Source organism: Rhamphochromis longiceps, linkage group LG1, assembly GCF_057381845.1.
Source record: "Rhamphochromis longiceps isolate RC_006_pf linkage group LG1, R_longiceps_female_GT1.1, whole genome shotgun sequence".
Classification (NCBI taxonomy): Eukaryota; Metazoa; Chordata; class Actinopteri; order Cichliformes; family Cichlidae; genus Rhamphochromis; species Rhamphochromis longiceps.
In genome coordinates, this window is record NC_140557.1 from 38,231,628 (window position 1) to 38,253,393 (window position 21,766).

A 21,766-nucleotide genomic window follows, 5' to 3' on the forward strand; every position below is an offset into this window, starting at 1 on the left:
TTGAATTGAATTAAAAATTAAAAATCCTGATTAGAGTTTGGTTTGTCCTGGTGAGTGATGTGCAACATGAAACAGACCAGAAACAGTGTATGTACATTTTAATAAATAAACTGGAAATTCAAGTTGTTTTCCACAAAATAACACTTCTGCAACATTCGTGCGTTTATAAATCGGTGCATTCGTTTAGGTGAAACCAGGCTGCCGTTAAGGTCAGATCTTAAATATCAGCTTATCACGTGGCTAAAAACTTAAACACAGCAGAATATAATTGGGTTACATGTTGATCTTCAAATCCAAGTGTTTAAAATGCACCGTGTTTGTAGAGTTCACATGTTGGCTCGGTCTTTTCATCTTCAAGTTAAAAACTCAAGGCTAGTGTCGTGATGCTGCTGTGACCTGGTTCTTCTGGTTTCTCTGTGCTGACTGACAGCTTGGCCCAAAATGACTCACATCTAAAGTTTGAAGTGTCAAACACAATAAAAGCAGCTTACAAAACACATGGCTAGCTACAGCAGATGAGCGCTACACCCATTTAAGGCACACCCACTACACCCCTGTTTCCTCCTTAACAAGAGACTCAGTCTGGATGAGACGGTCTCAAAAAGCCCAACACAGTATTAAAAATGTTACTTCAGCACATTTTCCAATAAAGACAGACTTTTAGGGGAAATACCTACATTTGCTCTCTTGCAGAGTCATAAGAGACTGATTCCATCACAGAAAAGACTACGTTAAATATAAAGCCACAGCTAAAGGCCACCAACAGCGACACACTAATCGGGGAACGTTTAGCCTGGCTGGAACTGTAACTTAAATGTAATTTTTTGTGTGACTCTTTGTTTGCACCGAGAGAACTGAGCTTCAGTTTCACTGCTACAACGGGAATAAAGATCGTGATTCCTGGCCACAGGACTAACTATGAGTCATTAAGGTATTAAGCAGCATTGCAAAGCTCAACTGAAATATCAGGGACTTTGTTGTCATGACTCACTTGATATAGATTTTTATGGTATGACCAAGATTTACAGACCTAATTAGTTTGCATTTATGACCCCAAACGAGTGACTGAGCCCATCAGCTCAGCAGCAAAGTGTTTGCAGAGGTCAAAACAGAGACCTATTGTCACAAGTTCTGCAGTGACTTCATTTTTCCGGCCAGGACGTTTTTACTGTTTGTTTAGAAAAGACTGTAATTTTAGCACATAGCAAAAACCAGACTGACGAGGCTGATGTGCCAAGTAATGAAATACAGTATTTTTAGACAGACTCAGCTCAGGGTAAGCAAACCCTTATTTGCCTTCTTTAACACAAGCATAGAAGCAGTTTAACTACAAAGACATGACAATCCTATAAATCGTAATATAACTCTGCAAGTTATTCAATAAACGTAAGCAACCCAAAATGTCCAACCATTCCTCTGACATTTCAAAGGAAAATTTGGTTGTTGCGCAGTGGGGTGGAGTTGGGGTCAGGGTCTCGGGCACACATCACAGTAGCATACTGATAATCAAAGACCACCAAGGACACTGTTAAGACAGTGATAAAAGAGCTGATTATCTTCTTAATAACACTGATATTTTAATTATCCCTGGTGGAAGGTCAGACTGAGTCTGCTGGCACTTGATATCTTTAAGATTCATGGTCTCAGTTTTGAAATGTGTCCTTGGTGTCTTCTTTTTAAAATGCAAATAATCAAAGGCATAAAAACAACGCAGTCTAAAAAAGAACGTATAAAGCTAATACCAGAAACATTCAGTCTGTTTTCTCAAAGTAAAAAAAAGAAAAACTTAAATAATTGCATAAATAAAGCTTGTGATTGTGAACATTTCTGTGATTATGAGTGAGTTTACATATATAAAGTTGATTACATCATAAAGTTTTAGTACTGAGGTAATTTCATAATAGCAGTAAAGGCGACGGCGCACAGAAACTGTACTTGGCTCTGTGGAAAAGCCACACAAACATGCATTGGACACAGGTGAAATGTAGATAGAGGTGTTAGTGTGTATGTCCCTTTTGTTCATGTCATTCAAGTTTTAAGAAAACAAAATTGCTCCAATAAAGCATCAGTAATACTGGATCTCTTAAGCAAGAATTGGGTCACCACATGGTAGAGTCTGAAGATCCTCCAGTTCCTCTTCTCTTTGGGTGGGATGGTCACGGTAGAAGGTGCTCCAGAGTTGAATCCTCGAGCTCATTGATGGTGATGATGTGGTCCAGATGTTGCAGGTACCGCTCCTGGTCTCGCATGAAATGCGGGATTCTAGTTTTGGAGAGCACTGCCAGATGTCGGAGTCTCTCCACATCTTCATAAGACACCTACAAATGTCAAGGGAGAAAGGACTCATGAACCGTCCAAACATAAAGCACTGCTCCCACACTTTTTTCAATATGTACCCTCAAATGACTGAAAACTGGTTAGTATGTTCATGAACAACACAGGCTCAAGCCTACCATTAACTGGAAACTGGTGGAAAACCAGGATCGCTGTCCACAGTGAAGCAAGTTTTACATAGAAATTTGCAGCTGCCCACATGGACGAGCCAAATACCTACTGGGGAAACGTTTTATGGTCAGACGATACAAAGACCGAGTTATTTGCCAACAATGACGAGAGATATATTTGGAAGAGCAAAGCGAGGCTTTCAAACCTAAGAACATTGCACTGGGTGGTGGTAGCATTATGCTCTGGAGCTATTTTGCTGACAGTGGTACACTGCATAAAGAGGATGATATAATGAAGGAGTAGGACTACCACCCACTTCTTGAACTTCACCTCAGATCTTCAGCTACGTGATTGACTCTTGTAAACAACAGGATGTTCCACAAAACAATGATCCCAACCATGCATCAAAGCTGGTTGTTCAATGGATAAAAAGCTTACTCCATTTGGGGCAGCAATTTATCCCTGCAATGAGTAGACACTCCACCCTTTTGTAACTGAGAACCATGGCCTAAGACTTTGAACCGCTGCAGTGTGAGCTGGAGGCCACCACCTGATGAAGCCAACAGCACCACATCACTTGCAAAAAGCAGACATGAGATTCTGAAGGCACCATAGCATCTATGTCAGGGTTGTGGGAGGGCTAAAGCCCATCCCGGCTGTCTAAAGGTGAGAGGCAGGGTGCACTCTAGACAGGTCGCCAGTCTGTTGCAGGGCTAACACATAGACACAGACAACCATTCACACCTATGGGCAATTTAGAGTTACCAATTAACCTATCCCCACTTTGGACTGTGGGAGGAAGCCGGAGTACCCGGGAAAACCCACACAAACACGGGGAAGAAACATGCAAACTCCACACAGAAAGCTCCCGGCCTGATAGTAGAACCGAACTCACGACCTTCTGTGAGGCAACAGTGCTAACCACCATGCCACCGTACTGCCCAAGCCACCAAAGCAGAAACCTTCAAACACCTTGCTGTGCCTAAAGATTATGTCCATAAAAACTATGAACAGAATCAGTGACAAAGGGGAGCAATGGTTATACAGAGAACAAATGGCTCAAAGCATCGGGCCGGACACCCCATACTCCCAAAGAACCCCCCACAGGACACTCCGAGGGATGTGGTTGAATGCTTTCTCCAAGTCCACAGAACATATGTGAACTGAATGTGCAAACTGCCATGCACCCTCAAATATCCTTGAGAGGATAAAGAGTTGGTGCCTAGTTCTGCAGGGTTCCAGGCTGCTGCAAGGAGCATGGTGGTTGGTAGCTGTTGAGGTGGTTATCCCCAAAACAGATGGGGGACCACATTCAACATAAACTCCAACTCATGTACCCAGTCCTTGAGTTTTACATTTATTCAATACTTCTGACCAAACTGTAGAAACCATGTGGAGGGCAGAGAGTGTACATATTATCACATATTGCAACACAATGAAGGGAGCTCAATGCCATGTATGATTTAATTTAATACTTCTGAATCTAATTCTAAGTCTTTTTTGTGGGTAGTCTGACTGACCTTGCCTAAAGAAGTTAACATTTTGAAGTCAATTGTCCTTCGATGCCGAAGAATCCGCAGGATCCCGTCCAGATACACCTGATCTTTGCTGAAGCAACCTAAGACAGAAATATACAAAAATAATAATCAAAGTTACAGATTACAGTTTTGAGTTCACTTTGATTTGCTCATTTAAAGGTCAACTGACACTTCTGATTGTTTAGCTCTTTAATTTAGCGAGATTAACAGAAGAGCTTGTAAAATGATGCTTACAGGATTTAAATAGCCTCTAACTTTTCAATTACGATTATTTGTCATGTTGCACAATTAAATCTTTTTTTCCAATTCAATTCAATTTTGTTTATATAGCACCAAACCACAACAGTTGTATATTGTAAGGTGAAGACTTAGTGTCACTCTGAGACAGGATGTTTCTCATTTTAGAGATATTCCATAAAATGGAAGAAAGCAGTTACATATTTGTTTGATACACACACTTGAGAAAATATCCTGGTCAGAAAGAACTCCAAGAGTTCTAAGATTTTCTAAGTTTTTCCAAGTTTCTCTAAGATTTTTTTAAGTAAAATCTTAGAAAAACTTGTTTTTACTCAGATTACTGATTTTCTAAATGATAGACAGATCCTGGAGATATTCCAGTCTGGATTTAGGGTGAACCACAGCACAGAGACTGCTCTCCTAAAGGTTTTAAATGATCTTAGATGTAACTGGGACGCCCAAAAGCTCTCAGTCCTGGTGCTACTGGATCTAAGCGCAGCCTTTGATACAGTAGACCACGCTATTCTTTTAAACAGACTGAAACACATGGTGGGCCTCTCTGGTGCTGTACACAACTGGTTCACTTTCTATCTCTCAGACAGAACTTTTATGGTGAGTATGGATACATGCTCCTCTAAGACCCATAAAATGACATGTGGTGTGCCTCAAGGGTCGGTTTTAGGCCACATACTTTTTAATTTGTATATGCTCCCTCTCGGCAGTGTCATCAGGAGGCATGGAGTGAACTTTCACAGTTACGCTGATGACACTCAGCTGTACATCTCTGTGTCTCCTGATGACACCAGACCAATGGATGCCCTTTTTAACTGTATTCTAGATATAAGATCTTGGATGGCAGAAAACTTTTTACAGCTTAACCAGGACAAAACTGAAGTTTTAATCGTCGGTCCCGAGGCTCAGAGAGAGAAACTCTTGTCTAAATTAGAGGCATTTTCACTATGTTCTTCGCTACAAGTCAAAAACCTGGGTGTTATTTTTGACTCTGAGCTTGATTTTATCCCACATATTAAACATGTAACCAAAATTGGATTTTATCATCTAAAAAATATAGCCAGAGTCCGCCCTATTCTCTCTCGGGCCAACACAGAGATGCTGATGCATGCTTTTATTACCAGTCGCATTGATCACTGTAATGCCCTGCTCTCTGGTCTTCCTAAAAAGAATATTTCAACTTTACAACTTTTACAAAACTCGGCAGCTCGTGTGCTGACGAAGACCAGAGGGCGGGCCCACATTACACCGGTTTTAGAATCGCTGCATTGGCTCCCCGTGTGTTTCAGGATCGATTTTAAAGTTCTTTTATTGGTTTTTAAATGTCTTAATGGTCTTTGGCCTTCTTATCTCTCAGATCTGCTTTTACCATATGAACCCTCGCGGACCCTGAGGTCCTCTGGTACTGGCCTTTTGATTGCCCCTAAAGTCAGGGCACATACTCACGGAGAGGCAGCTTTTCAGTGGTATGGTCCTCGTCTGTGGAACAGCCTGCCGGAGGAGCTCAGGGCCGCAGAGAACGTACATGTTTTTAAGAACAGGCTCAAGACCCACCTTTTTAATTTAGCTTTTACTTAACGTTTATTTATTTTCTGCTTATTTATTCTATCCGGTTATTCTATTATTAATTTAGGCTTTACCTAATATTTATTGATTTTATTCTTATTAATTTTTTAATCTTCTTACTCTATTTATATTTATATTGTATCCCGTTCTTATTTATTTTATCGTTTTACCCTGTACATATCCTATTGTGTCATATCTCCAGTGTTTCCTCGGAGGGCGCTCTCTGCGCACCGGGGCTGTGATCGACCGTGGCTGCTGTGGCCCTGTTATAGTGTTTCTTCACTTGGCACATGCGTACCCAGCCCAATTTTACTCTTTAAGTGTGCGTGTGTGTGCGTGTGTGTGTGGGGGGAGGGGGGGATATGCGTGTATTCACATCGTTTATGTTAATGAGAGTGTGGCATAGCTGGACTGGCCGGTATGCCCGATGGCGATATTTTGTTTTTATGGGCCGATCGATTTGTCATGATCGACTCTGGGCTGGACCAATTACAGCCGAGGAGGTCGGATGCACCCTCCCCCTTGTTTAGCAATCTTATAGACGAACTAAAGAAAATGGAAAACAAAAAAAGGAAAGGAGGTGCAGAAAAAATTAGGGCCAAAAAGAAACAAGCCCTTCAGGCAGACGCTGCCAAATGTGTAAAAATAACTGAATTGTTTGGCGGTAGCTATGGCATAGCTTCCACAGATTTAGCAACATCAGCAAGTGGTGGAGGCCAGCAGGTGGATAAGGGAAAGGGGAGGCAAGAGGAGGAGAGACCCGAGGCGGCCGCCGGTCATAGTGGCAGAGGAACTGAACTTCAGGTAAGAAGTTATGACCTGCTGTCTATCTGTGTCAGATATAAACCAAGTTTAGTTGTAGTTTGTTTTCGTTGTGCTGACTTTTTACAGTCGCTTAGAATAACTGGTACTGCGTACTAGCTAGCATGACAGAGTTTATATACTGCTGGGCGGGTGCTATGAAGTTACTGATAGTAAATTTTATTTTATGCTTAAGGTTAGTTTCTCAAACTCCTCAAAATCTTAACAAATTGTGCCAATCCTTACATGTTGCACCAGGCTGATTTATCATCAAAAGTGGAGAAGTCTGTGACAGAGGAGACAGAAGAGCAGCAGAGAGAGATTGAGACGGAGAGATGACTTTATGTCATCCATGAGGGATGCATTTGACATATGTTTCACATATTATAGCCCAACAAGTTACTTATACCAATTTAAATACGAGCAATCAGTTTTTGGCAGACAATCAGTTTTTGGCACAACACCGGCTATTGCAGTTAATAATACAACAGCTTCTTGCCATTTTTTGTGTTTCTTTTTATCGCTGTGTAACTGAGTTCAATTGAAAGCCTGCATGCGCTAGTACCTCTTGCCACAAGTTCCCAGAATCCTTTGCGGATTTACCCCTGAATAACATCACATTTTTGGTGGGCCGGTCTCTAGTCAAAATGCCCGGGCCGATTTTTTGTCCCAGTCCAGCCCTGGAGTGTGGGGAGTGAGTTGGAGGGTGGGGTGGGGTGGGCTGCTTTTAACCATGTAAAGCACTTTGTACTACTTTTTTTTTTGTATGAAAACTGCTTTATAAATAAAGATTGATTGATTGATTGATTGATCCTTTGCAGTGTTACTGGGGGACAAAGTAATGCTATCCAGTGTAAGCCCCATTAAAAGCACCATATTTCAGAGATTTTTTAGGGCTGAGTAAAATAACAAAGAACTCCTTCGGGCTTTTTCCCAGTAAAGTTTTAATGGTGGTTACAGGAAAGCTGCTGCTTGTTTAAAACTGAGGGCTGCGTGGACTTAATGTTGTCAAACTTTTTATTCATGTGTTGCTCCTAAATATGTTTCTATTGCAGGGCCCTATTTCAGGAAGCCGGTTTAGAAAACTCAGAGTGAAAAACGATACTCAGGGTTGAGTAACCCCGAACTGTCCAACTCGGAATATTCGGTTTCAGAAAGGCTGATAACAATTAGTTCAGTCAACGCGGAGTTGCTCTAACCCCAAGTTAAGCGCGCGCACGAGGATACATAAAGCCCTGATTAGTGGAGCACAGATTAAGCGAGTCACCATGGAGATGGAGGGAAAGAAGGCGCGGTCAATGTATTTTACAGCGCTTGAGGCCGAAATTCTGATGGCAGCATATGCCGATAACATGCAAATTTTGCGGAAAAAACGTAACACAGCCTCAGCTGCAAAAGAAAGGGAGCATGCATGGCAAAACATAGCCGACAGAGTCAATGCGTGAGTGTTAATTTAAACATTGATCTAGGGATTTCCACCCATTTAACACGTTATTTTATTATATTTTATTTTATTTTTTAATTTATACATTTTATTTTGTGATGTGATGTGAGCGCAGGTGCAACCCAACAGGCCCCCAACGTTCCTGGCAGCAAGTAAAAATGAAATATAAAAATATAGTCCAAACAGGTAAGGTGTAATTGTATTATGAGCCATAGTGCTTGGTCTGTTTGTCCGATGTAAATCAATTGCAGTTAGAGGCTACATTAATTTCCCCTCTGTAAGCACTTATTGAAATTATCTGAGCACATTACAAGTACATATTTGCTTACTCTGTATTCTCAAATGTGACCTGTTATAGCCAACAGAAAACAAGCGGAGGCCTGAAAAACAGGTGGGGGTCCTCCACCACCACCACTCACAGAGGCTGAGCAGTTGGCTTCCACATTTGTGATAATGTTGGCAGCATCACATATGATCTTCACAGTGCAGAGAACACAAATTAGCATCCATTACTATAATGAAATAATTTGTTAGTTTGACATGCTACAGGGAACTATGTACCTGTACATTAATGCTGTGGAAAGACTTCCTGTTCACATAGTCTCCTTCATTTACTGAAGGAGCAATGATTGGAATGTGAGTGCCATCTATACAGCCAATCACGCCTGGGAACCGTGAAAATAAATGTAAAATTTAAGTAGTAGTTCAAATATCACCACATCATGAATTAAGTTTTGTTCATCCTGATACCTGCAATTTTGTGGAATCCCTCTTTGATAAATCTTGTGGGTCTATGACCGGGGAACACCACAAACGAGTACAGGAGACATTTCAGTGCAACTGTAACATTCCTGACTGACGGTAGCCTTGGAAACGTGCTCAGCTTCACCAATATTATACAGAAAGCTCCCGTTTGCAAAAAACCGAAGTGCAATACAAATAATATGCACAGAACTGAGAGGATGTCCACGATGTGTCACATGAGCAATATTAGGCCTGAGGATGTTATTCAAATAAATTATAGATTGTGCTGAAAAACGGTAACGTTCACACAGGAGATCATCAGGAAATGATAAAATGTCCGAACGCGCTCTAATCACTCTCTCCCGGCGGAGAGCTCTGCGGAGAATTTGGGCTTCAACATCTACTGGCTCTTCAAGGAAGGGGCACGCCATGTCTGACACTTCCCACAGTCAGGTTTCCGACAAAGAGGCGGAGAAAGTTAGGGTTAGTTGAAGTAAACCTGCTAGGGGGCAGGTTAGCTTCATGGAGTGTGTCGTCATAGTAACTCGCTTGGAATTAATCTAAACTCGCTTTGTGAAACCGAAAACCCAGAGTTTTCGTTAACTCAGGGTATACTTACTCAGAGTTTGCACTAAACCGGCTTCCTGAAATAGGGCCCGGGTCTCACTTGTGTTTAACACAATGGTGCACTACACAGCCGCGGATTTAACGAAGCATTGAAGCTAAGAATTTGGGTGGAGAATTTTTTTAACTTAAATAATTTGAATTACTCAAATTGTTGCAGCCCTACACAGTTTTATCTGAATTTAGCAGCAAAGATGACCAAAACTTTGAGGCCATCCAGGTCTTTATGTCTTTAAGACATTCCTGCAGGTTAACTAATTGGTGTGTGTTACCTGGCTTCATGGATAGATAGAGCTGGGTGTCATCTGCATAGCTGTGTAAATGTATGCTATGTCTTCTAATGATGCTGCCTAAGGGAAGCATGTGTAGTGTAAACAGAACTGGTCCTAGCACTGAACCCTGTGGAACTCCATAATTAACCTCAGTGAGTGAAGAGGACTCTCCATTTACATGAACAAATTGGAGTCTATTAGATAGATATGATACAAACCACTGCAGCACAGTACCTGTAATACAGTCCCAATTCAATTCACACTTGAAAAATGTAGAAAAAACATAAATAAAAAAATCATATTTTGCATGTTTAGATCTTAACAAGGTTCCAAGTACAGCTTCAACATGCAACAAAAAGAAATGTGAGAGAGACAAAACATTTTTTTGAGCATGCAGTTTATTGAAAACAATGCTTAAATTAAAACAGGCTGTTTTACAGCTGATCAAGGTTTAGGATGTTGAGATTTAAATATATATTTTAAGGCTTATTTTCTTATTATATTGTTTTATGTACTTTAATAATGAAGGTTTGTACAGCAAGGCCACTTTTCAGCAAGGAAATTACTTTTACACTGTTAAATGTTTATATAGCTTTAATGCACATAAAAAAACAGCTGCTTGTTTAAGTAAAATAAATGGATGGGGTTTTTTTACGCTAGTAAAGTTGTGGATTTGTATTTTGTCTCGCAGAAATTATATCGTCAGTTATATCGTTATCGCAAATTTTCAAATATATATCGTGATATTACGGTGGCCCTGAGAGGCCAAACAGACTGCAACTTCAGAAAACACTTGCAAAAAGAAAAATGCTGCAAAAAGAAAAACACCTGCAAAAAGAAAAACGCTGCAAAAAGAAAAACGCTGCAAAAGCACACACAACACAACAGTAATGTTTCTGGGGAGACAATAACCGGACGGACCAGTTGCACGAACCAAAACATGCTAACAAGTGCACTGGGACTGGGAGACAGTTCTGAATATTATGTCAATATTATTATGTCACTTATTTATGTGCAAATGTTTAATAATGAAGAACATTAAAACATTACTGTTGGCCACATGCCGGCAAAGTTATGTGACATTAGCGATGTTTGTACTTTCAGTGTTTACTTTGTTTTAAAGCCTTTACTTTATACGCCGTTAGATAGTCAACCTTAATCTTACAGAGAATCTGATGATTTTATGGATAATTAAAGTCAGTCATATATCCACAAACACAACAGGCTGAAAGTCAGTGATGCTGCTCGGTTTGCAGTCCTGAATATCACGGCACAAGCAAGATTCACTGCACTGTTAATGTTAGCTATGTTATATTGCTGCCTCTGTTCGGAGGTGTCGAGCCAAATGGACTTTAACGTGTGTTTGAACGAGCTGACGGTTCACTCGTTAAGCTGAAAGAAAGATGCTTTAATCACAGCAGTCACACGTGTGTCCACTGTACCATCTGGGAACTCTACTTGTTTACACTCGTAATAACACAAACACTAAATCCTCCTTCTCTGGTGCTGTTGTGTAGCAGTGTGTACACCTAAGACTGCCACCTGTCTGTCTGTCCTGCACTCTCTCTCTTTTTTTCTTTCTCTCTGATTGTGGAATAAAAGTATGAACATGTGTTTATAAGTTACACTTGTGTTTGAATCCTGCAGCTTATCACACATTTCATTTCCATGTGTGACGACTGCAAGTGTCCAGAGTGAGGACAGACTGAGGGAGCCACTGCTGCACATCATCTGTGAGGCTTTGCACCCCTGATGATCCACCAGGACAAACTCAGCAGTGTGTGAGGAAGAGGAGGAGGAAGAGCCAGCAGCAGCTGACAGATGGAGAGAATAGACAGACTGTTCCCTGTTTGTGAAGGACTGCTAGAAAAGTTTAAAATAACTAATTGTCTGTCCTGAATCAGTCTTATTAGGTAATGTTCAAATAATTTTATCATTCCAGTGTTTTCAGTGTGGGAGAAAGTACTCAGGGCCTTCAAGTTACACACTATGAAAGGCAGCAACAAGTTTAATGTTCAGAAACCTAAAGTATGTATCAGCAGCAGAATGGAGCTAAAATTAAATGTTGGTTTCAGTTCTATGAAGTTTTGAGTATTTTGGATTAGTAGCACTGCTGTGTTTGTTGCATCATATTGCTGTAATTGTTTATATGCTTTATATATTCTGAGCTAAGTTGATCTATAGTGTTACATCATATTCTATAAGGATGTTATGTGTTTGTAGACTTTCTGCCCAGTTTGACCCATTTAGCAGACGTCAGCCTGTTTAAGGCTCTGATGTCTATTCTGTATGACTTAAAGCAGTTATGACATGGTCTGATTTTCTCACCCAATAAAGGAATATTTCATATATCAGTCTACTCTTCATTCTATCAGAAACAGTTATCACAGCTCGGACATTTGCTTTTTCCACACATATATATAAGCATTGAGCCAAATTTAATAATGCCAACATATTAAAAGAACAATATTTGTCTCTTATATATAATACATCTATAGATACACTGTCAAAGATACTTGTCTTTAAGTGAAGATTTAAGGTGATAGGAAATATAAATAAATGCAACTTGAATCTTTACTGAAGCTCAGAGTTCATGTTCACTGCTGTAATAACTAATAATGATTAATATAATATTGGCCATATTATATTTACATTACCAAAGTGAGATGACTTTAGTCTCATGAACAACATTAGCTAATTGTTATTTACTAGCTAATCTTAAATGACTGCTCAGTATAGAAATGAAGCCCAAAAATCATGTTTTACAGTCCTGTGGTCTCAGCCTCAGATACTTATCACATCACACACAGCTCATGTAGAAACAAATGTACAAAATATGTTCTCCTTCATTTCTGTCAAACAAAGCTGTATAAAACGTTTCCAGCTGTTAGTATCATGGTTGCTAGGCAACCTGGGCAGCGCGACGGAGGCTAGACCGTCCCATTTCACAAGCCTACAAGCCTCGCACTTCCGGCCTCAGCGGTCTTTGAGTACGCGGCCCTTGAGGACCGTTAAGGCTGGCTGCAGAAGGCTGAATTTTGATACAGCCGTACATACATGTTTTGGTTCATGCAACTGGTCCGTCCGGTTATTGTCTCCCCAGAAACATTTCTATTGTGTTGTGTGTGCTTTTGCAGCGTTTTTCTTTTTACAAGTGTTTACTGAAGTTGCAGTCCGTTTGGCCTCTCAGGGCCACCGTATGATATATATTTTTGGCCATATCGCCCTGCCCTACATGATTCCAAACATTTTTTTACAAATAAATAACTGCAAAGTGGGGTGTGCGTAATTATTCAGGGCGCTTTGGTCTGAGTGCAGTCAGTTGCCCATAGACATTGCCTGATGAGTACTAATGACTAAATAGAGTGCACCTGTGTGTAATCTAATGTCAGTACAAATACAGCTGCTCTGTGACGGCCTCAGAGGTTGCCTAAGAGAACATTGGGAGCAACAACACCATGAAGTCCAAAGAACACACCAGACAGGTCAGGGATAAAGTTATTGAGAAATCTAAAGCAGGCTTAGGCTACAAAAAGATTTCCCAAGCCTTGAACATCCCACGGAGCACTGTTCAAGCGATCATTCAGAAATGGAAGGAGCCCTATGGCACTAGGGCTGGGCGATATGGCCTAAAAACCATATCACGGTATAATTTGAAGCATGTGCGGTAATGATATATATCGCGATATATTCTTTTCTTCTCTATAATGTATTTTACACACTACAAGGTGCACTTGAAATCCTTTAATTTTCTCAAAAATCGAGAGTGTGCCTTGTGTATGAATTCTGGTTGTGCTTACTGACCGCGAACCGATTTTATGTGGTACATGGCGCACAGAAATCTGTCAAAAAATGTTTTAGTACGACTTTGGTAAGCTATGAAGGCGCACTGCTTGATGGATTGCCAGAGCATTACGGCTACTGTAGTCTAGAGCCTCACGCAGTGTTGGCAACTCCTCAGTAAGGAAAATCACTATTGGCTGTCCAAAAAGTCGCTAGAAGTCGCCAAATGATGTAATTGCCTAATTTGCATAATAGGTCATGCTAATGTAATTGTAACCTACGTTGTTGGAGAGAGAAATAACATCGTGAAAGAGACAAAGTGAGTAAAAAATGTCCTAAATGCATTTAGAATTTACTACAAATTAAATTTCTTATAGCAATTATTGTTTTTTATACATATTATACATGGTTATGCTGAGGATATGTCGCCCAGTTTCCACTGGAAATGCCTTTTGGTTAAACTGTCAGCAAGGAATTTGCATTTGCACTGTTAAATTTTTATATAACTTTAATGCACATAAAAAACAGCTGCTTGTTTAAGTGAAAATACATTGATGGGGTCTTTCACACTAATAAAGTTGTGGAATTGTAAAGTATTTTGTCTCGTGTCAATTATATCGTCAGTTACATCGTTATTGCAAATTTTCAAATGTATATCGTGATAAATATTTTTGGTCATATCGCCCTGCTCTACTTCAAGGGTTATTCCAAGTAGGCTTGGTGGTTAGCACTGTTGCCTCACAGCAAGAAGCTCCTGGGTTCAAATCCACCATCAGGCCGGCATCTTTCTGTGTGAGGTTTGCATGTTCGCCGCGTGTTTGCGTGGGTTCTCCCCTGGTGCTCTGGTTTCCTCCCACAGTCCAAAGACATGCAGTTAGTGTGGATAGGTTAATTGCCCATAGGTGTGAATGTGAGTGTGATTGGTTGTCTGTGTCTGTGTGTTAGCCCTGTGACAGACTGGCGACCTATCCAGGGTGTGCCCTGCCTCTCCCTAAGACTGCTGGGATATGCTCCAGCCCCCCCACGACCCTAAAAAGGACAAGCGGAAGCAAATGGATGGATGCCTTTCAAGGACTAAAGAGTTAGGACTATTATGGGATATTAGGTTTTCAGAAATAGGATTTTAATAATATCTGCATATTAGCCAATTTGCACATATTTCCAAAATTTAAATGTGAACAATCTGAACATTGAAGTTGAGGTTTTCATAATTCTCATTTTATCATTTATCTCTGCTGAAAAAGAACCCTAAACTGATATTAATGAAACCAAAAAACCACCACCACAGTCCACAGAGGCATGGTGTAGTTGAGTGCTACACTGACACTTGACAGCTAATCACTAGTGCTGTCAGCGTTACACTCGTTAAAAAGATCTTAACGCCATAACCGCATTAACAAGCTAACCACACTAACGCGTTGACAGCATGCAGCCCCACGCACGGGGCGACTCGCTAACGGAGATTTGCCGCATTAATGCAGTCATGGCATTAATGTCATTTTGGCGAGATTAACGCTGACAACACTAGTAATTAGCTGTGTTAAGTGGTGTACAGTGGTGTAAAAAAGTGTGCGCTCCCTTTCTGATTTCCTATTTTTTTTGTATGTTTGTCACACTTAAATGTTTCAGATAATCAGACAAATTTAAATATTAGACAATGCTAACACAAGTAAACACTAAATGTAGTTTCTAAATGAACGTGTTTATTATCAAGGGGAAAGTCCAAACCTATATAGGGAGTGGCACTGAAAGAAATAAAAACATTTTTCTTGTAACATGTAAAATTAGAAACTTCCTGTCTCAGAGTGATGTTAAAAAACGAGTTTGTGCATTTATACTATCAGGAAGTCCTAAAAACTCCCTGAAAAGCCTTCAGCTAATCCAAAATGCTGCAGCAAGAGTCCTGACAGGGACTAGAAAGAGAGAGCAGATTTCTCCTGTATTGGCTTCCCACATACAAGGTCTTGAATAATCAGGCCGTATCTAACCGTGCCACCCCGTTAGAGCTCTTTGCTCTCAGACTGCAGGCTTACTTGTAATTCCTAGAGCATAGGTGTCAAACTCTGGCCCGCGGGCCAAATTTGGCCCGCAGCCTAATTACATTTGGCCTGCGAAGCCATACCAAATTCCTATTAGAGCTGGCCTACTGGTATTATACAGCTAATATATATATATTGTTTAGTATTAAGCTTTGCTTGTTCCATATTCAGTTTTTCAGCAAAACGTGTTTGAGTCCATAAGAAAAGATTCATTCTTATATCTGGAGGAATAAATATATTTTAATAAATATTAACGTTAGCCCGCGACTTTGTTCCAGTTTTGAATTTTGGCCCACTGTGTATTTGAGTTTGACACCCCTGTCCTAGAGTATTTACGAGTATTTTTTGGCAAACAGCAAAATTCATGCTTTTGTCTCATCAGTCCACAGAGTATTTTCCCAAAAGTCTCGGGGATCACCAGAATGTTATCTGGCAGCTTTAGACGTGGCTTTATAACCTTTTATAGCCGGGCTTGTTTGTGAACAGGTGTGGCGATAATCAGGCCTGGGTGTGGCTGGGAAACTGAACTCGTAAATGCTTCCAAAGATGCGATACACCACAGTTACTTGATGTTTAATTTGTGTTTATTTGTGTTATCTTTGTCTAATATTTAAATTTGTTTGATCATCTGAAACATTTCAATATGACAAACATCATGAAAACACGTTTTCACAATTTTTCGCTGGGATCATTTTGTGGATTACAGGCTTTATGTTTGGGTGTTCATATTATTATATTACAGGTTATTTTAGGCTTTTTCCCCACTCAGGAGAGACTCATTATAGAAGAAAAAAAATCCTAAATAGTCAAAGTTAATCACTGCATGAAATCCTAACCTGATACTGTTACATTTCATTGCATTCAATCTTATAGGTTTTGCCTAGGAAAATGCCAAGTCTATTAATTTTACATGTTTCTTGTGTGTGTTTGTGCGTGCACGCTCACCGGGCTGCGAGGTGTCCGTCTGTCCCCTCTTGGCTCGCAGGCAGTACTCCCAGCGGACGTCCGGGTCCTGGACGAACCGTGCTATGTGGCTGAAGAGCTGGCTGAAGCTCATGCTGGTGGCGTGGTACACTGTGTAGTAGAGCAGAGCCGCGCGCCACAGGTAGGGCTGTTTCCGTAGCAGCACACTGTGCAGGCTGGCCAGGCCCTCCTCTGTGGGATTAGCTGGTTTAAGTCCAAACTGCTTCCTGCCTTCGGCGGTGGCCCATGGCTGCACGCTGTTGTTCACACCTCGCAGATAATGTGTGCCTGAGAGGAAGGAAAGCTGCTGCAGTCACTTTGCTGGCCCTCCATGCTGTCTGCACATGCTTCACACTGTAGTTTGATAAAACACATATCTAAAAACCACTCTGTCAGATGTACCACTGTGGTTTGACCCAAATGCTACCAGCATGCTAACTGGCATGCAGTAACAGTGATTTTTTTAGCCCAGGGCTGATGAGGGCATTACACTGAACTCTCCCGCAGATTAATTTGTAATCTGGGAAAAATCTGGTTCTTTCAGGAATCAGCACGAAGGTGCAGACCGGTGAGAAGAACAGATTCTCATAACAGCAGGAAATCTCTGAACAGACATGGGTGGGTTTGGAGCAGGCACACTGTAACTCCCAATATCACAGGCTCCATCAATTCAAACTTTATTTGACATAGAGAACATACAACTTTATTAACAATCAGATCCTCAGCAGTCTGCTGCAGTGCTATGTGCACACTTGTATACATATACAGGGTGGGCCATTTATATGGATACACCGTAATAACATGGGAATGGTTGGTGATATTAAAGTCCTGTTTGTGGCACATTAGTCTATGTGAGGGGGCAAACTCCTCAAGATGGGTGGTGACCATGGTGGCCATTTAGAAGTCGGCCATCTTGGATACAACTTTTGTTTTTTCAATAGGAAGAGGGCCATGTGACACATCACACTTATTGGTAATGTCACAAGAAAAACAATGGTGTGCTTGGTTTCAACATAACTTTATCCTTTCATGAGTTATTTACAAGTTTCTCTTTGTTCACAGTCATTGACATGTCGAAGAGGTTAACACGTGAGGAGCGGATCGAAATTGTGTTGATATCTGGTGAACGCAGTAACCGGGTCATTGTAGCAGATTTCAATGCAAGACACCCTACGAGACCACCCATCTCCCATGCTACAGTTAGCAAACCGCTTGCTAAGTTTCGTGAAACTGGTTCAGTGTTGGATTTGCCAAAATGTGGACACAAGAAAACTGTCACTAATGAAGAAACATCAGTGGCTGTCCTAGCTTCATTCAGCAAGAGCCCACAGCGTAGCACTCGCCGCATGTCACTGGAGAGTGGCATTAGTCGAACATCGGAGGATATTAGCTACTCACAAATGACACCCTTACGAACTCCAGCTACTGCAGCATCTCAATGAGGATGACCCAGATTGGGGCACAGAATTTGCAGAATGGGCAAAACAAAAATTGGAACAGGACCCTCAGTTCACACAGAATATTTTGTTCAGTGATGAGGAAAAGTTTTATGTGAATGGTGAAGTTAACCAACAAAATCACCGCTATTGGTCTGACACTAACCCACATTGGATGGATCCCTCCAAGACTGTTGGAACAACAAAAGTGATGGTTTGGTGTGGTATATGGGGTACACAGATAGTGGGTCCATTCTTCATCAATGGAAACCTCAAGGCCACTTGAAGTTTAGCAACTGACTGCTGATTCAACCACAGACATTTATTAAAGTATAGCCAGCATGACACCATTTGTCAGTTTGTTGTCTACCATTCTGACACCGCCAGGCTAACTGTATGAAAACGCAGCCCCGTGCTGTTGTCATGAAGTTGAAAATTTGTTATAAACACCAAAATATAGATTGGTGTACACATGTTTAATTCTGCTGTAAGGCTGGGTATTTTAACACAGGAGTCTTTAAGGACCGACTCACTTTCGTGGCTAGGCTCTGGTGGCAGTTTCTGACACATTAGAACAGTCTTCATTTTTCTGCTCTGGGAGCTGCAACTCAAGCTCAATCAAATCATTTGACTAGAGCTTATAATAAACCAGCGGTCCCCAACCTTTTTTGTGCCACCGACCGGTGTGGCGGATAAATACAGCAAAATAAAATGATACGACTGAGACAAAAACTTGTGGTAGTTTGTAAATATAATAATAAACATGAATTCACTGTGTAAATGTGTAACTTTATTAGCAGCGTCCTCCTGACAACAACACTGAGAGTAACGTCCTCCTCTCTGCCCCTTAATGCTCTCCGGTCGCTATGGTAACGCATAAATATTTCTTTCAAAATAAGACGCACAGCTACAACACGGGAAAGACCCGGGGAAACCGAGTTAACGAAAAAAACCATGAAAAGTTTGAAAACCATAAATTTCACACCCGAGCCTCAACTCTCGCGGACCGGTACCAAACTACTCAGAGACCCGGTACTGTTCCATGGCTCGGGATTTGGGGACCACTGTTATAAACCATAAATGATGTCAGCCATATTAACAATAACAATAATAATAATCAATTACCTCTTTGTGTCACAACTGCTATGGGGAATAGAAACCATGTGGAAAGACTTCTACCAAGCTTACGTATTATTATCTGCTCACCGATCTCATGTCTCAGCATTCCCTCCAGCCAGTGCTGTCGAGCCCCAGATAGGTTAATGGTCAGAGTAGGACGACAGCTTTCCACCACCATCACAGCCTGAGACAGCAGCTCTTCAGATAGACGCACAACAACCTGGAGACACAAACACGCACACAAAATCATCAGATTTTGCTCATCGGCTGCTTTGTGGAAAGTCATTCAGCTAAATCAGTCACAGGGTTCAAGTAATCCTGTAGATGTAGGTTTACTGTTAGCTTGTCACTTCTGCAGCTGTTCTGTCACATTACTGTCTCACCAAAAACACTTCTGGGGGGGGGTTGTTTGCTTTTTCAGCATTTTCAGCATTCAGCCAATGGACACAATATAGCAGAGATATACTGAAATCTGGCTACTGCACTCACCTCCCCCACACAGCCCTCTTTCTGCAGGTATTTGCGCACAGCAGCCCACACCTGACTTTTAGGCAGAGCGCTGCCACCAGTCACCTCCTCAAAGTTCTCATAGGAGCCAAACTTCCTCAGGACACACTCCATGATCCCAACTGCCTGCAGTTAAACACATCATCATCATTATCATCATCCTCATGATCTCATGAGCTCAGAGCTGACTGTTAGACTGGTTGAATGTGACACACCTGTTCAAGAAAGAGACCCGAGCCTTCTCTGTACTTGTCCAGCACGCTCCTGGGCTCAGGCTGCGCATACTCAAACTGAGGCTCATACTTGTAGTCAGACTGGAAGAAAGCCTGCTTCTCCTGCTCCAAGTTTAGAGGTCTGAGGGCAACGAGCAGGCAGGGCCTGGTGGCTGTAGGGAGTGTTGAACCACCCACTCCTTTAGCAATATGAGGGAGGGAGGTGGCCGGTCGCATTTGCCCCTTACTGCCCCGCAGCCCCAGGGAGTAGTTCACGGAGCAGGTGCTTTCACTACGGCGCATCCAGCCACTCACTCCCAGGCTGGGGCTGGTCAGGCTACGAGCCGGGGGGGAGGGGGCAGCCGTACCACTGCGCCAAGGAGGCTGTAGGATCCTCCGGTCCACCATCTGCTCCTGAGACCCTCTCATGCGCTGGGATGTCACCTCCAGGCTGAGGGGCCTCCGGAGTGGCGTTCTGGATGCAGTCCCACATTTTGATGACGATGATGTTGATGATCTTCTCTGTACTACCTGGCTGCTGCAGCTCGTCGGGGCTGCGAGCCCGTTGTGTGACACTGTCTCCCTTTTTGTGACGCCGCACCTTTTAACAGCTTTGGGTGGATCTTCTCGAGCGTCTGTTTTCAACAGGTCCCCAGCACTTCTTTCACCCTCGACCCGATCCATGAAGACTGCGCCCAAGTCCAACACCATCACCACAGCAGCTGCTCCTCAGGCTGCACCTCGCTCAGCCCCGCGCTGCTGTAACAATAGCAAGATTAATGCACACCACTCAGTTTATTAGACTTATTATTCTTATTATAGACAAGCATATAATAAAGCCTATATACGGACATATAAATCCATATATATGGAAAAAAATAATATTTGGAAATATGAAATGAAATAACATAAATTCCCAATTTTATTACTAAGAGCCAATAAACCAACCACTCAAAAATCCCATCATCATATGTATCTAAACTCCTTTAAAACAAATGTAATGAAGGTTTCCAGCTTCTTCATTGAGACTGATAAATGTGTGAGTGTACCACTGTGTGTTCATGTTGCTGGGTGTGAAAGGACAGGAAAATGGGGCTGTGAGAGTTGATCCAATGAGTGGCAGCAGATGATATCCGTGCACACACAAAAAATAAAAACAGAAAACGGCAGCGCTCAGCTCCTGCGACAATAAAACTTGTGATAAGCAGTTTAGAGCTTCTCCGTGGAGTTAGCTGCCATTAGAGTTTTACAGTAACGTTTCTTATTGGAGGAAGACAAATACAAAAAATCAGTTCCCTGCAAGCCTTTAACTACCCAAACAAATAAAAAGAAGTCAAACACTAACCAAGCGGCGAGACTTCTGCGGAGGATGTGCAAATTTTAGCCTTTCCGTCCACTCATCCCGGCGGCAGCTCCACGCAGCCGGAGCGGAGCTCTCTTCAGTCGGTGTGATAACAATAATAAGCGGATAGCGGTTCAGTGAGGAGCGGGGCCTGAGGCGGCTGCCTGGGCCGGCCAGGAAGCGGCGGTTGAGTTGGAAGATTTGACGCGTCACGCAGTGTACGCCGTCCATGACGCTCTCCTGCGTCATTACGTACAAAGCGGAGAGGGACGGGACGGGAACCTGATGGAATCCACTGACAAATTAGCTATCAAGCTACCTCAACTATGACAACTAAACACCATTAGCATTAGCCATGAGCTACATAGCGAAAGCTCTCTTCACACAAATAATAACGGTATTCAGTTTAAAAACAATAACAACGAAGAATAAGTGAAAATACAACAACAAGCAAAAACAAAGCTGCTTATCCATAGACTGTATATGAAAGATGGTGACAGGCACTGTGACCTCACAAATTAGATAGTAAAGTCCTTCGAAAAGATAATGTAAGGAAAACTGCCACTTTCCAAGACTTCCAGGGGCTCTGTGGAGGTGCAGCTTTTTGTTTTGGACGTTTGCTCCACATTGGATCAGAGGCATCCTAAGATGTTACTCTGAGGAGGAGATTCATCGAGGCACT

General features: G+C 41.8%; 1 protein-coding gene across 2 annotated transcripts; it reads right to left on the minus strand.

Annotated features, from left to right (window-relative positions):
* Positions 1-83: 83 nt before the first annotated feature.
* kiaa0895l lies at positions 84-21,286 on the minus strand. Of its 2 annotated transcripts, none has more exons than XM_085408591.1 (7): positions 21,088-21,286; positions 19,746-20,498; positions 19,513-19,656; positions 19,111-19,243; positions 16,451-16,756; positions 3,966-4,063; positions 84-2,318 (listed from the first exon to the last, which is right to left on the minus strand). In XM_085408591.1, the coding sequence occupies exons 2-7, from the start codon at positions 20,451-20,453 to the stop codon at positions 2,157-2,159; spliced, it is 1,551 nt and encodes a 516-aa protein (XP_085264717.1). In that variant the 5' UTR covers positions 20,454-20,498; positions 21,088-21,286; the 3' UTR covers positions 84-2,156. The 2 variants fall into 2 exon arrangements, with proteins under 2 accessions (XP_085264717.1, XP_085264710.1); XM_085408584.1 differs by having other exon boundaries at positions 19,746-20,501.
* Positions 21,287-21,766: the final 480 nt, after the last annotated feature.

What these genes read in the sequence shown, in the direction of transcription:
- kiaa0895l (XM_085408591.1), bottom strand. Translation starts at nt 20,453, where the DNA reads ATGGTGTTGGACTTGGGCGCAGTCTTCATGGATCGGGTCGAGGGTGAA. An exon ending in CGGGTCTCTTTCTTGAACAG is followed by an intron (nt 19,657 to 19,745) that starts GTGTGTCACATT and finishes GTTTAACTGCAG; the next exon opens with GCAGTTGGGATCATGGAGTG. An exon ending in GACGGACACCTCGCAGCCCG is followed by an intron (nt 4,064 to 16,450) that starts GTGAGCGTGCAC and finishes TTTCTGTCTTAG; the next exon opens with GTTGCTTCAGCAAAGATCAG.